The sequence below is a fragment of the Pan troglodytes genome, chromosome 11 (assembly GCF_028858775.2).
Source record: "Pan troglodytes isolate AG18354 chromosome 11, NHGRI_mPanTro3-v2.0_pri, whole genome shotgun sequence".
NCBI lineage: Eukaryota > Metazoa > Chordata > Mammalia > Primates > Hominidae > Pan > Pan troglodytes.
In genome coordinates this window covers 67,329,713-67,345,186 of record NC_072409.2, presented here as the reverse complement: position 1 = coordinate 67,345,186, position 15,474 = coordinate 67,329,713, and the positions used below count along the sequence as shown (strand labels likewise).

The 15,474-nt window shown below is 39.4% G+C and overlaps 1 protein-coding gene across 12 annotated transcripts in view; it reads left to right on the top strand.

Annotated features, from left to right (window-relative positions):
* Positions 1–15,474, top strand: part of PRUNE2 (prune homolog 2 with BCH domain) — a 293,772-nt gene that overhangs the window by 48,400 nt on the left and 229,898 nt on the right. For 11 of the 12 annotated variants that reach the window (XM_063787780.1, XM_001146885.5, XM_054658124.1 and 8 more), the window contains exons 2-4: positions 3,772–3,876; positions 7,293–7,495; positions 11,322–11,485. In XM_063787780.1, coding sequence (XP_063643850.1) covers positions 3,772–3,876; positions 7,293–7,495; positions 11,322–11,485 — 472 coding nt within the window. The remainder of the gene's footprint in view (positions 1–3,771; positions 3,877–7,292; positions 7,496–11,321; positions 11,486–15,474) is intronic. The other variant, XM_054658127.2, reaches the window with a different exon arrangement.

The window sequence follows — 15,474 nt, the reverse complement described above, 5'->3', positions numbered from 1 at the left end:
CGGCCCCTATAGATGGGCCCATTCCCTCAGGGTGCACCAGAACCGTGGGGACCTCCCATTACCTGCCCCAGACACCTGAAATCAGTCCTCGGAATTTTCTGCCTTGGCTTGACCCCTGTGTTTGCTCTGTTTGCACAACCAAGGTCATTTGTGGGGGGAAGCTCAAGAGTGGGCCCTGTATTCTCTGGTTCTTAATTCCAATTTGAAGAGATTGAGCTCACGTACAGGGTGAGTCTACATGACTAATTTTATGTTTTATTCCTCCAAGCAGGCAGGAGTTTGAGCATGGTTACCCTTTGCTGCCCCGCAATTCTATCTTATCAGTGGTTACTGGTAGGAATTGGGCACTTAGGAACATCTGAGATATTCTGAGGCCAAGCCTATCTCTTTCAGGGCTTACTGATGGCACAAAAGGTAGCTTCTGGTTGGGCTGTCCCTTTCTGTCTGGTCCACCATTCTAAGCTGGGTCATCTTTTTTTTTTCCAGTCATCTTTTTGGATTATGGCATGATTTCTGGAGGGTCTCTTTACAATGAGAGCATATTACATTGGTGACACGTTAACTCAGGAGTACTCATTGGCATATATTCTTCATTGGAGTTGCTGGTGGAGGAGCAGTGGGTCCTTGAGAGCCTGGGCACCAAGATGGTACATTTTGATGGATGGGGGTGGAGGGGGAAAGAGAGTGCTGAAGCCTGGAAACTGTATATGCACTGCGGATGGCAAATATGGGTAAATGGCATTGGAAGAGGCCATGACCACGAAGGAACTTGATGCATAGGATGAAGGAAAGTGAGGAGAGAAATGAGAGACCATGAAAAAAGAGACATGTTGGCCAGGCATGGAGGCTCACGCCTGTAATCCCAGTACTTTGGGAGGCAAAGGCGGGTGGATTACCTGAGGTCAGGAGTTTGAGACCAGCCTGGCCAACATGGTGAAACTCCGTCTCTACTAAAAATACAAAAATTAGCTGGATGTGGTAGCGGGCACCTGTAATCCCAGCTACTCAGAAGGCTGAGGTAGGAGAATCGCTTGAACCTGGGAGGCGGAGGTTGCAGTGAGCCAAGATCACGCCATTACACTCCAGCCTGGGTGACAGAGCGAGACTCTGTCTTGGAAAAAAAAAAAAGAAAAAGAAAAGAGAGGCATATGACACCAAGGAGAACCCTCAAAATTTTGCAGTGGGGTATGCTATGGTCCTTACCCGTTATACCTTTTTCTCTTTAAATGGAGAGAGATATATCAGCAAGGAAAGATTAATTCATTTACATTCAATCCATGTAAATTAACCTTATAATTATCTTACAGGGTTCCTGAGTTGTGAGAGTTCATGTAGCATGCTTTGGGGTTGCAATGTTCATTTAGCACCTTTTCTTCCTTAAGTATAATTGGTTTTGGGCTTGGTAATGAATCGGCACACAAATCTTGCTACACTCCCCATGTCTTCTTTCCTGTAAGTTGAGGGTTGAACACAAAGCTATGTCAGGGAATGATCAAGCCTAGACAAGAAGCAAATAGGTCAGCTTTGGGGGTAATTTTGATCTCACAAATGTCTGAAGTCTGCTGTATTTCATTCTCTCTTCTCCCCGAATTCCGTGCTCACTTGTATGGACGCTGAGATCCTCATAGTGTTGAGAAGTCATTATGACATTAATACAGGGCAGAGGAGATGGGGCTCACTGCACTGTGCTGTGGGATTCTGGGAACCACCCTGGTCCATCACAGACTCCTCTGACCTATAAAAAGTGCTGCTAATCTTCTTACTGTCTGCCTTATAAGATTTGGGAAGAGAAATGAGGTAATGTCTACTTAGATCTTTGAGCTTCTCGGAAGAATAGCATTCTGCAGTAATATGATTTCCTAATGTGTTTGTTTGTGTTGTAATAGACTGTAATTCCATTTACCTACCTTTCTTTAGGAGCTTCTAGAATATTTGACTGTCTTGCACAGGGGAAGCAGTCTGACATTGAGAGTGAGAACTGGACCTAGACTAGAACCCTTAAAGCACATTTAGCCAAGTGAGCCAGCTATAAATTTATGAGTGTAGGGGAAGGAAACGGGGAGAGGAAAAAATGGAAGCTAGATTTGGTAGTGACAAGGGAGGGGATTGTAATTATCTTCAGAGAGTTTATATCATACTTTTAAATCATGCTGTTTTGCCAAGGATCAATATCTCAATTTTGAAAAAAAAATTATTTTAATTTAGCAATGCTACATATTGGATTATATCTGCAAAATTGATACTGCTTTCATTGTCTATAATGATAGACTAACCTAGCCCCCTCCAAGATTTGGTTTGTTATGTTTATTGAGCCACAAGCTATTGCGTTTGACTCTGATACCAGCAGTTCCATATAAACACTGACAAATTTTTAGATTCATTTGTAAAATATGTAGTAGATTACTAAATAATACTTCATCTTTGTTCTGCATATAAACATTTTTTTTAATTAAAATAGTCATGAGCAATCTAACCTTTTATATAGCCTTTGGAACAGTATTACAACTAAGTTGGCTTTCTAGGTAGTTCTAAAATGAGAAGTTAAAACAAGTGATGAAAAGTGGGGGAAGTATATACATGTGTCATCTCTGACATACCATAAAGTTGTTAATTTATATGACAGTTATCTGTATTGGATAGTTTTACTATGACATTTACTAGAAGCAGTTGGTTCTTTGGAAGTTGCAAAAGAATGTCAGCCTTCCACAAAGGAATTTTCAAATAACTATTTAGTTAAACAGAAAACGAAATAGCAAGTCTTCTCTTCCAGAGGGGTGACTATATATATATATATATATATATATATATATATATATATATATACACACATATATATAGACATATATATATATATACACACACATATATATATACATATATATATATATATTTTTTTTTTTTTTTTTTTGAGATGGAGTCTTGCTCTGTCACCAGGCTAGAGTGCAGTGGTGCAATCTCGACTCACTGCAACCTCCGCCTCCTGGGTTTAAGTGATTCCTCTACCTCAGCCTCCTGAGTAGCTGGGACTACAAGCACGTGCCACCACACCTGGCTAATTTTTTTTTATTTTTTATTTTTTAGTAGAGATGGGGTTTCACCATATTGGCCAAGATGGTCTCGATCTCCTGACCTCATGATCCACCTGCCTCAGCCTCCTAAAGTGCTGGGATTACAGGCGTGAGCCACCACTCCCGGCTGACTATATACACTTTTTAAGAACAACTAATTTTTATTTTCTGACAGACAAAAGTGTTACAAGTTTCATTTACTATATTATAGAATAGAATACAGAGAGAACCTATCTTGTTACCCAAAATGTGACATGAAAAAAATAAATCCTTACCAAACTCGGTGTCTGTTTGCTTATGTTGCATGCCAGACACATACGAAAAAAGTCATTTTGTTTGTTTCTTAAATTAAGAACATCTTATATAAACAAATGATATAGAATACTATGCCCCTTAGAACAAAATGATACTTACTAAAAAAATTACGACTCAGAGATGCAGTTCATATGAAGTTAAATTATGTGTAATCTTAATAAAACCACATTTTCTCTTCCGGAAAGTTTACTAGAGTTTGAGTGAATATTTCAGAGTGTTAAACACTTTGTACAATTTTTATGTTCTCATGTAAAACTTCATGATAAATTTATGATTTTCTGCCATTGTGTATAAATACAGATAAGGCATACTTTTTTTAAAGATTAAAAAATGTTTATATTAATCTGTCACCTGTTAAATTGTGATGTTTCCTTTGAATTTGTTTCAGAATCGAAGCAAACGCTTGGAGAAGGTCCATGTGGTTATTGGGCCTAAATCGTGTGACTTGGATTCTCTCATTTCTACCTTCACATATGCTTACTTTCTAGACAAGGTGAGGGAAAAAAGGGTAATACTCCTTATATTTTGAATTATTATGTAACTTTTAAGAATAAACATTTTCTCTAAACAAAGGAACCTATTAACTTAATTTTTAATGTTCTGATATATTGTTGCAGAGCATAAAGTATTATCATCCATGAATCAACAAATATTTATTGGGCACCTACTATATGTTAGGCATTGTTCTAGCTATTTCTTACCAACTCTCCTTATAAAACATTATTTCAATAAGGTCAATGTTTTCAAATAAAACATTTACAATGTTCATAATAGTTGATTAATTTTATGGAAATTCATAGAACTAATAAAAGTAAGAATCAGATTTCTTGTTTTCCTTTGTCATCCTTGCTGATAGTCCTGCCCTTGGACGCAGAAAAATACTTGCAGAATAACTTGTGTGAACAGTACATTAATGGCAGAGCACATTGGCTAGAGTTTTCAGTGACGAGTATTACATGTCAAATCTACATCCTGTAGGTCCTTGTTTGGTTTTGCCTTGTATCCCTGATTTTGTACAGCGAGATCATCCTTAGTTAGTGATCATCTCCCTTGAGGAAGACTCTTTCTATTCTGTGAAGCATATGATGCCCCTGTGGAAGTGGAAAATACCTTTCAACAAATTCCTTTAAAACTTCAAATCTATAAAATTCATGAGCTCATGATAATGGGCTTTTTATTAACTTAAAGCCTAAAAATGTATGTTATGAGTGTCTAGGTGTTATTTTCAATGTCACACAATTTTTAATTTTTCAGAATCTGATTTGTTTTGTTGCAATTTTGTTTGGATCCTTGGCCCCTGACAGTAGGCAGAGCTGGTCTAAAGTGATTTAAATTCACACGAATGCTAGTCTTCCAGAATGAGCTGTGGGTGGCAAGAACTGCTCTAGGGCAGAAGCTGATAAAAATGCTGGGTAAAATATTCTGATCTCTACATGTGGGCTTTATATCAAATTTATCTTAAAATTTGTTGAACTTTACAAGGGAGATTAATTGGTATGAGGAGATAAATGTGCCTCTGTTAAGACATGCATATTAACACTAATTTTGTTAACTGGTATTTTGACTCCTAGAAGAAAATGTCACTTATCTAGAGAACATAGAGTTGACAAAACCAGACTGTTGTTTAGAGTGATAGTGGCATGGACTTGGAAATGATATAACAATAATACCACCACTACCACCTACAACAATGTCTTGACATCCAATAAAAGGGGTAGAAAAAGTAATTGTGATAGATGAAACACATAGATAGATAGATAGACAGACAGACAGATGGCTAGATAAAAATAAAAAGACATGTGGATTCTCTTCTTCAAAGGTTTGCCAGTAAGCATGGAGATGAATGTGGAATTACTGAAAGGTCTCATACTAAGAATTTGGTTATATTTCTCTGCCTTTCTCATAGTTTACTGGGCCCCCTGCTAGTGGTCTGTGTCTCCATTTAAATTTTCAGGAACCCAACTACTCCCTCTCAGAGTATGAACATGTAGGATAAGCAAAGAGTTTTTCTGCCTCATGCGTACGACCCCATTTAAATCCTTCTCACTCTGGTAAGTGAGCCACATTTTCAGATGGGGAACACAGAGTCTCAGAGAGGAAACTGGCTTTCTCAAAGTTACGTGGTAGAGACTGGGGCTGGAACCTAGTTCTTGTGACATCAACTTCAGAACAGGTCCTGCCAGGAGAGGCTCAGGCCACATGCCTGATTTACATATTGATTCTTCCCCACTCAAGTTTCAATATCAGGAGTTAGATAGAACCCTCCATTCATTAGGAAAAATAACTTGCCAAACATAAGTTGTTAACACTTATTATGCAATTGTGGTTCAGTATTAACATGACAGGAGGGAGAAAACCCACTTTGTTGGAGTGGCTTTGTGCTTTGTATGCTATAGCAGTGGCTGATTCCTTTCTTTCATTCAACAAATATGTACTAAATGTTTACTATGTGCCAGACTGGTTTATACACTGGAAACATAACTGAACAAAACCATCAAAAAGCCCTGCCTTCTTAATGCTAGAAAGGGGAGACAGATGATTAAGGTGTTAAAACTGTGACAAGCTGGTGATGGTGTGAGAGTAAAGGCCATTTACTTTATGCACAAATTCCATGTCACTGAACCCCACATTCTCTCAGTGATAGTTAGGATTATTGCTGTACATTCACAGTAATTTTTAAAGCACCTTTATTTTTAACATTCCCGTACAAAAACAAGTTTATTATTCTGACTCTACAATTCTCTACCTCTCTCCTATCTCCTGTTTTCTCTGGTTGCCACAGATCTGTTTTCTAAGAGACTTGTTAATAAAAAATGTTTTTTTATGATTTAAGAAATCAATAGAGATCACAATCTGATAGTCTGTAGGCTGAAGCTGGCTTGTAAATGAATTTCTACTGACTGACGTTCTGAATTTTTAAGAATGAATTATAATAATTAAATTTCACAAATAATACCCCAAATCTAGATTTATAGCTGCTCTTGGGTAATTAAAAGTGTGTGTGTGTGTTTTTTTTTTTTTTTGAGACAGAGTCTTGCTCTGTCCCCCATGCTGCAGTGCAGTGGCACGATCTTGGCTCACTGCAAGCTCCGCCTCCCGGGTTCACACCATTCTCCTGCCTCAGCCTCCCAAGTAGCTGGGACTACAGACACCTGCCACCATGCCTGGCTAATTTTTTTGTATTTTTAGTAGAGATGGGGTTTCACCGTGTTAGCCAGGATGGTCTCGATCTCCTGACCTCGTGATCTGCCCGCCTCGGCCTCCCAAAGTGCTGGGATTACGGGCATGAACCATCGCACCCAGCCCGTTAATTTAAAGTTTTAACTACACTGGGCCTGAATTTTTACATGTGAACCATTGGCTGGAGCTGAGTGACAGGCATCTCATTTAGATGCAATGTATGTGCCTTCCCCTGTCCCCACAGTCCCCACCCACCCTGCCTCAATTGTCCTAATTTTCTGCCAATTTTATAAAGATATGTGAGTTTGTTACTCTTAAAGAAGAGAATGTGTATTATATATAAATGTATTTATTTACATTTTAGCCCCTGCACAATTTATATATATGCATATATTTAAATTTATATACAAATGGTATCTATTTATTTAAATTTTAATCATATGTAGTATATATTTATATATACAAATGATGCAGGGTCTAAAATGAGACATAAAATAAAGCATGAGATGTTTCAAGTAGGGTAACAAGAGGTTAAAAAATGTTAGGGGCCACTCAGAGGATAATGCTCTATTAATTGGGTTCAGGAAAATTTGATTATGAATGCCAAGTGGTTTAGTGAGGCCAGAAGACTCCTATTCCTTTTACCAGTTACCCCCAGGCTGGAGAAAATGTAATTGTATTCTTTCCTCCTGCTATTTTCAGTAATTCAGTCAACTTTTTTCTTGGTAGGTCAGTCCACCAGGGGTTCTGTGTTTACCAGTGCTGAACATACCAAGAACCGAATTCAACTACTTCACCGAGACGAGGTTTATTTTAGAAGAGCTAAATATTTCCGAATCATTCCACATATTCCGGGATGAAATTAACCTGCATCAGCTAAATGATGAAGGGAAGTTATCGATAACACTTGTTGGCAGCAGTGTGCTGGCGAGGTAAGATCCATTGTGAAGCTCTGAGGTTTAATCCCTCAATGAAGGTTCTTCTGGGCAAAGTGTCACTTTACTCAGGACTTTTATGGTTTAGGCAGATGTATTAAAAGCAGAGGACATGCTGGTCATGGTGGCTCATGCCTATAATCTCAGCACTTTGGGAGGCCAAGGTGGGCGAATCACTTTAGGCCAGGAGTTCGAGACCAGCCTGACCAACATGGTGAAACCTTGCCTCTACTAAAAATACAAAAATGAACTAGGGTGGTGGTGCATGCCTGTAATCTCAGCTACTTGGAGGCTGAGGCACGAGAATTGCCTGAATCCAGGAGGCGGAGGTTATAGTGAGCCGAGATCGCACCACTGCACTCCAGCCTGGACGAAAGAGTGAGACTATTTCAAAAAAAAAAAACAAAACAACAACCAAACCCCAAAATCCCAAAACAACAACAACAACAACAACAACAACAACAACAACAAGAAACGGCAAGGCAGAGGACATGCAGAGAAAAGGGAATATCTTTTTCTTCTCTTATGGCAAAATTTGGGTCATGCTAATCCTTCATTTTTACTTTTGCATTTCAGATATGAAATCTTTAAGTGTAAATTTCTTATAGAATTGACCAAATTATAGGGGGTTTTTTGTTTAGTTTTGTTTTGTTTTTTTGAGACAGATTCTCGCTCTCTCGCCCAGGCTGGCATGCATTGGCTCCATCTCGGCTCACTGCAGCCTCCACCTCCCAGGTTCAAGCGATTCTCTTGCGTCAGCCTCCTGAGTAGCTGGGATTACAGGCACTCACCACCACGCCTGGCTGATTTTTGTAGTTTTAGTAGAGATGGGGTTTCACCATGTTGGCCAGGCTGATCTTGAACTCCTGACCTCAAGTGATCCGTCCACCTCAGCCTCCCAAAGTGCTGGGATTACAGGTGTGAGCCATCACACCCAGCCTAAAATTATAGTTTTTAAACCATTTCAAACACTTTCTTATAGCAATACAATAGTCTTATGTATTGATGCCGAACATGTGTATTAAAAATTGAAATTAAACACTAGATAAAACTGAATGGTTCTTAGGAAAGAAATCTCAGTAGTGAAATGGAAAAATACATAGAGATGGGCTATGAAGGTCATTTGATTATTGATTTATTCATTCATAGCATGTTATACTACAAGAGAAGGATTGATTTTTTTTGAATATTCATATAGCTCAAACTTTTTATTTTACGGACAAGAAACTTGAAACTCAGTGTCACAAATGACTTGTCCAAAGAACCACATGCAGGCTTGACATGGTGGCTCATGCCTGTAATTCCAGCATTTTGGGAGGCCAAGGCAGGAGGTTCACTTGAGCCCAGGAGTTTGAGATCAGCCTGGGAAACATGGTGAGACCCTGTCTCCACAAAAAATACAAAGAAATTAGCTGGGCATAGTGGTATGTACCTGTGGTCCCAGCTACTCAGGAGGCTGAGGTGAAAGGATCACTTGAGCCTGGGAGGTTGAGGCTGCAATGGCATCTCATGGTTGAGCTGTGATTACACCACTGCACTCCAGCCTAGATGACAGAGCGAGACCCTGTCTCAAAAAACAAAACAGAACAAACAACAACAAGAAAAACAAAGAACCACATGTAGTTAGTAGAAGAGTGGGGATTAGAACTTGTATCTTCTGACTCTTTCAATAAATACTTAAGCATTGCTAACTCATGCAAGAATCTACAGGTGCCTAAGGAGGAATAAGACAAATTCTCTGCTATCAAGGACTTTATGAAGATGTCCTTTTGATAAGCTTTCTACTGCTACTGAATGAAGATTCACCAGCTAACCACTTCAGTAGTTTAAAATGTTAGTTTTTCACAGTTTGGCAATTTGCAAGTTGTTGATAACCTTAACCAGTGGACACTGACCTTAGCATACATGAAATAAAACCTTTTCTGTTTAATAATTTTGTATTTAACTTTTTAGGAAGCATATTTAGGTATGAATGTATTGTGATATCTATTAGCAATTCATTTACTTATGAGGAGTTTTGAAAATAACCTGCCCATGTGTGGCTGCTTTTATCTTCATGCTGTTTGAAACAAATGAAATTTTTTGGAATAATATTTATCAATCATTGACATGTGGCTAAAAGTTCCAGGTAGTTTATTTGACTGACTTCAATTATTGGTATTCAGGAAATCATATGCTTGACTAAATTTACATGTTAACTATTTCTTTTTTCTTTTTTCTTTTTTTGAGATGGATTCTTGCTCTGTCACCCAGGCTGGAGTGCAGTGGCACGATCTCGGCTCACTGCAGCCTCCACCTCCCAGGTTCAAGCGATTCTCTTGTCTCGGCCTCCTGAGTAGCTAGGATTACAGGCATCTGCCACCACACCCAGCTAATTTTTGTATTTTTAGTAGAGACGGGGTTTCACCGTGTTGGCCAGGCTGGTTTCAAACTCCTGACCTCAGGTGATCCGCCTGCCTCAGCCTCCCAAAGTGCTGGGATTACAGGCGTGAGCCACCATGCCCAGCCACGTTAACTTTTTGAAACCAGCAAATACAAAGAGACACAGATAAATATGATCAATTGGAATGTGAATTGTGGAACGAGTGTGTGTCAATCAAAATCTGAGGAATAGTTTTGTTACCAATTAAAATGGAAAAATTTAGACTGATTTTGAGGCTGGGATTGTGAACTCTAGCTCTAGAATTGTTTATGAAATAGAATTGTTTATGAAATAGAATGCTTTTCAAAAATAAATTGAAATCTTTATTTCTTTCATTGCCATTCATTTGTTTTTGACAGGCAGAAAGAATAAAGTTGGATTGATCCAAACTTTTCTTCCTGCCTTTGCTAAAAGCCAGCTCTGTCTCACATATGAAGAATAATGGTGGAACGAAAATAGGCCCAGTAGTGTTTTTTCTACACCACGGTGACTGGATTTGCAAGCTTTGGAGCCAGGTTATTGGCTAGTCTACCAGCTAGTCTGCTCACTAAATGTGTGACGTTGCACAAATTTCTTAACCTCTTTGTGCCTCAGTTTTTTAAAAAATACTTTTAAAAAGTATTATACAATGTATAAATTGTATAAAAAATACTTATACAATGGGGATTTTTCTAGTGTCATTTTCTAGTGTCATTTTTAGTACATTTTATACATTTTATAGAACTCTTTTTTTTTTTTTTTTTTTTTTTTTCCTGAGACAGAGTCTCGCTCTATTGCCCAGGCTGGAGTGCAGTGGCATGGTCTTGGCTCACTGCAACCTCAGCCTCCATGGTTCAAGCGATTCTCCTGCCTCAGCCTCCCAGGTAGCTGGGATTACAGGCAGCTGCCACCACGTCAGGCTAATTTTTTGTATTTTTAGTAGAGACGAGGTTTCACCATGTTGGCCAGGCTGGTCGTAAACTCCTGACCTCATGATTCGCCTGCTTCGGCCTCCCAAAGTGCTGAGATTACAGTTGTGAGCCACCGCGCCCAGCCTGTAGAATTCATTTTATAGTGTTATTTTCTAGTATAAAATATGATAATACACCTAAAGTATTTATAATAGTATCCGGCCTGTGGTGGAAGCCCAATAGTGTTAGCTACTATTATTTTCCAAGAGCGCAGCACAGGATAAAGCTGGGAAGGTATGTACGTATTTTAAGAATTTGGGGAAAGTAAATAGTTTTAATGAAATGTGAAAATATGTAGAATAAGGCTCCCGTCTTCTGAGTCATGTGAGTTCCCTCATATTTTTGGTCATTGAGAGGAAGCCATTTGTGTGAGAGCAGAGATTTAAACATTCCAAAAAGTAATAAGACATGCCATATCCCTTTCTCTTCCTCCCCTCCATTTGCTTTACAGTGAAGACAAAACTTTAGAATCAGCAGTTGTCAAAGTCATTAATCCGGTTGAGCAGAGCGATGCCAACGTTGAGTTCCGAGAGTCTTCCTCTTCTCTCGTGCTAAAGGAGATTCTCCAGGAGGCTCCTGAGCTCATCACCGAGCAACTGGCTCATCGCCTCAGAGGTGAGAGATGGCTCTTCCTATTAAATACTGGAAGGCTTAATGGAGTGTCTCCCAGCCTGCTCATGTAGAAAGAATGCGATCCATTCTTGGGTTAACAATCTCTTTAAAGACCACGGGAAGCTTCATCAGAGAGGCAGGGAGTAAAGAGTTTGTTAAAGAGTAGCATTATACTGAATATTAAAAATGTGCATTTAAAAATAGGCGTGAGGGACCTTTGCTGTTTCACTAGACAAGAATATTAAATGGAACTGCTGCACCTCTGTTAGGGAGCTGGAATAGCACCTCTGGCAATTTTAATCACTACCAGAGGTGATTCTTGCCCCAAGACAGCATGATAGGGACGAGAATGCCAAGTTCCCAGGTTGAAATATCTGCTGATACTCTTCGATGCTTGGTTTATACCATACTGTTTGGATGGCAAAATACGTACCCTTCATTTTGGTGATACTGTGTCAGGGCTTTTATAGTCAGATGTCACCTCCTTTGCTCCCCTGTCTTGTAGCATATTCTGTCTTCACTCAAACTGTTTTAAGCCCTGGGGTCCTGAACACACCATCATCAGTTACTCTAGTAATCTCTCTTTCATCTCGATCAGTGGAGCCACCTGCTTCCAAAGAGTGGTTTTCAAGCTAGAAATTGTCAGTCGACTTTGGAACCACAAAATTACCACAGAAATTCCATTATTGACTTACAGAGGACACTGTTCTGGTTTTTGTATAAAGCATTTCCCTCCCCGCACCACCAATCCATTTTGAACACGGTAGACAGAGAATTTTCTCAAAAGTATTTAACACAGGAAAGTGAAAAACAGTGATGAACAGATTGAAATAATTCTAAAAGAAGACCAAAAGTATGTTGACTCAACTCTTTTAAGGACTCTGTCCTTCAATTCCTCTGTCTCTTCCACAGTTTGGAGGGGAAAAGGTCCAAGAAGTGTATAATTCTTGTAAAGGTTTAGAACTGATGGCCTTTGTAAACCTGCCTTAAATATTTTCCTGGCAATGAATGTTGGTAAAAACGCTCTATGGGAAACTGTGCCCTCAACTAAACTAAGTAAGCACAATCATTTATCTTTGTGACAGAGCAGAAGGAAAATGAAGGTAATTGGGGATCTCAGCCAAGAGGAAAGTTGTTCAACAGCACAAATGTGTGGTGCAGCCAAGCACTAGAGAATATTTTGTTTAAATATCTTGTAAACTAAGAAGTTTGGTTAATTGTTGTGAAAATACATGCGTTATTTAGTAGAAAAGAAATGTAGTCAGTAAGCAGCTCATTATCATAATTTTCTACAAATAGTAAAATAATATGAAACAAATACATTGGCACAAAGATATGACTGTTGTTGGTAGTGATAACAATGATATTCAGATTTAGGGAATTAGAAGGAATGCAGACCCTTTTGTTAATTATCTTGGTTTTAGTTTGCAGAGCTACCAAAAAATGAACAATGGTAAAAGATTTCGCTTCTTTCTCTTTAAATTTTTTTACTCTTTTTTTTTTTTTTTTAAGAGTTGGTGGGGGGTCTCACCGTATTGCCCAAGCTAGTCTTGAACTCCTGGGCTCAAGCCATCCACCGGCTTCAGTCTCCCAAAGTGCTGTAATTAAAGGTGCGAGCTACCGCACCTGGCTGGATTTTGCTTTTCTTAACATCAGATGTTTTTCTTGAGGTTAGGCTTGAAGTGGCATTGGGAAGCTGGCAGAATGTGGACATCACTTCCTTATCTCTTGGAAATTGGAATGTGAGAGGATGAAGAGCTTCTACCTGTGAAGCCTGCCAATACTGTTATTGTCATAAAAGAGCCAGAGTCATTAAACCCTGGGAGGTAGAAAACATAGGGGGTTTCTTATGGTGGAAAGAGGGCTCTGGAGACCTTTTGCCAATGCATACGTGTGTGTATGTGTGTGTGCGTGTGTGTGTACGTATGTAGAGGGGAGATGGAACATTACTAAATAGTTTTGGCAAGAGGGAATGTATTAGTCTGTTTTGCGTTGCTGTAAAGGAATATCTGAGATGGGGTAATTTAGAAAGAGGTTTATTTCACTCATGCTTCTGTAGGCTGTAGGAAAAGCATAGTGCTGGCATCTGCTTCTAGTGAGGACCTCAGGAAACTTCCATAATGGCAGGAAGCAATGGAGTAGCTGGCATATGACATGGGAAGGGAGGGAGCAAGAGACTGGGGAGGTCCCAGACCTTTTTTAACAACCAGATCTCAGGTGAACTCATTACCGCAGGGAGGGCACTAAGCCATTCATGAGGGATTGGCCCCCCTGACTCAAACACCTCTCACCAGGCCCCACCTCCAACATTGGAGATCACATTTCAACATGAGATTTGGAGGGGACACACATCCAAACCATATCACGGAACTAAAGGATGGTTATATAGGGAATCTGCCTTTTAAAGAGGTAACTCAAATGTTCAGAGGTAAAAAGTATGTTGGGGTAATAGGTCAATTTTTAAAAGCTCTTGAATTGTTAGTAAATACAAAAAAGGAATCAAGTAGGCTGGGCGTGGTGGCTCACGCCTGTAATCCTAGCACTTTGGGAGGCTGAGGAGGGCAGATCACTTAAAGTCAGGAGTTTGAGACCAGCCTGGCCAACATGGTGAAACCTTGTCTCTACTAAAAATACAAAAATTAGCCGGTGTGGTGGCGGATGCCTGTAATCCCAGCTACTTGGGAGGCTGAGGCGGGAGAATTGCTTGAACCCAGGAGGCGAAGGTTGCAGTGAGCCGAGATCGCACCATTGCACTCCAGCCTGGGGCACAAGGGTGAAACTCCATCTCAAAAAAAAAAAAAAAAAAAAGGAATCAAGTCAATTTTGCTGTCATTACTGATTTCAAACTTAGAATTTATAGTTTTCCAGTTATGTAGTAACATCAAACCTAAAAGGACTTGTTTTCTCTGTTCCTATAAATAACTTTGGTGTTCTTTATTTTCATAATATGGGCAGTTCTCTTTAGAAAGGGTTCTCTTTATAAGCAGCTACCATGTTACTTTGGATTTTTGGGTGCTGTAAATAATCATTACTTTGATGCACATTTTTAGAACTTTTTTAAAATTGTACTTTAAGTTCTGGGATACATGTGCAGAACATGCAGGTTTGTTACATAGGTATACACGTGCCATGGTGGTTTGCTGCACCCATCAATCCATCACCTACATTAGGTATTTCTCCTAATGCTCTCCCACCCCTAGCCCCCACCCCCAACAGGCCCCGGTGTGTGATATTCCCCGCCCTGTGTCCATGTGTTCTCATTGTTCAGCTCCCACTTATGAGTGAGAACATGTGGTGTTTGGTTTTCTGTTCCCGTGTTAGTTTGCTGAGAATGATGGTTTCAAACTTCATCAGTGTCCCTGCAAAGGACATGAGCTCATCCTTTATTTTTTTGGCTGCATAGTATTCCATGATGTATATGTGCCACATTTTCTTTATCCAGTCTATCATTGATGGGCATTTGGGTTGGTTCCAAGTCTTTGTGAATAGTGCGGCAATAAGCATATGTGTGCATGTGTCTTTATAGTAGAATGATTTATAATCCTTTGGGTATATATCCAGTAATGAGATTGCTGGATCAAATGGTATTTCTTGTTCTAGATCCTTGAGGAATCGCCACACTGTCTTCCACAATGCTGGAACTAATTTACACTCCCACCAACAGTGTAAAAGTGTTCCTATTTCTCCACATCCCCTCCAGCATCTGTTGTTACCTGGCTTTTTAATGATTGCCATTCTAACTGGCATGAGATGATATCTCATTGTGGTTTTGATTTGCATTTCTCTAATGATGAGTGATGATGAACTTTTTTTCCATATGTTTGTTGGCCACATAAATGTCTTCTTTTGAGAAGTGTCTGTTCATATCCTTTGCCTAGTTTTTGTTGGGGTTGTTTGTTTTATTCTTGTAAATTTGTTAAGTTCCTTGTAGATTCTGGATATTAGCCCTTTGTCAGGTGGATAGATTGCAAAATTTTTCTCCCATTCTGTAG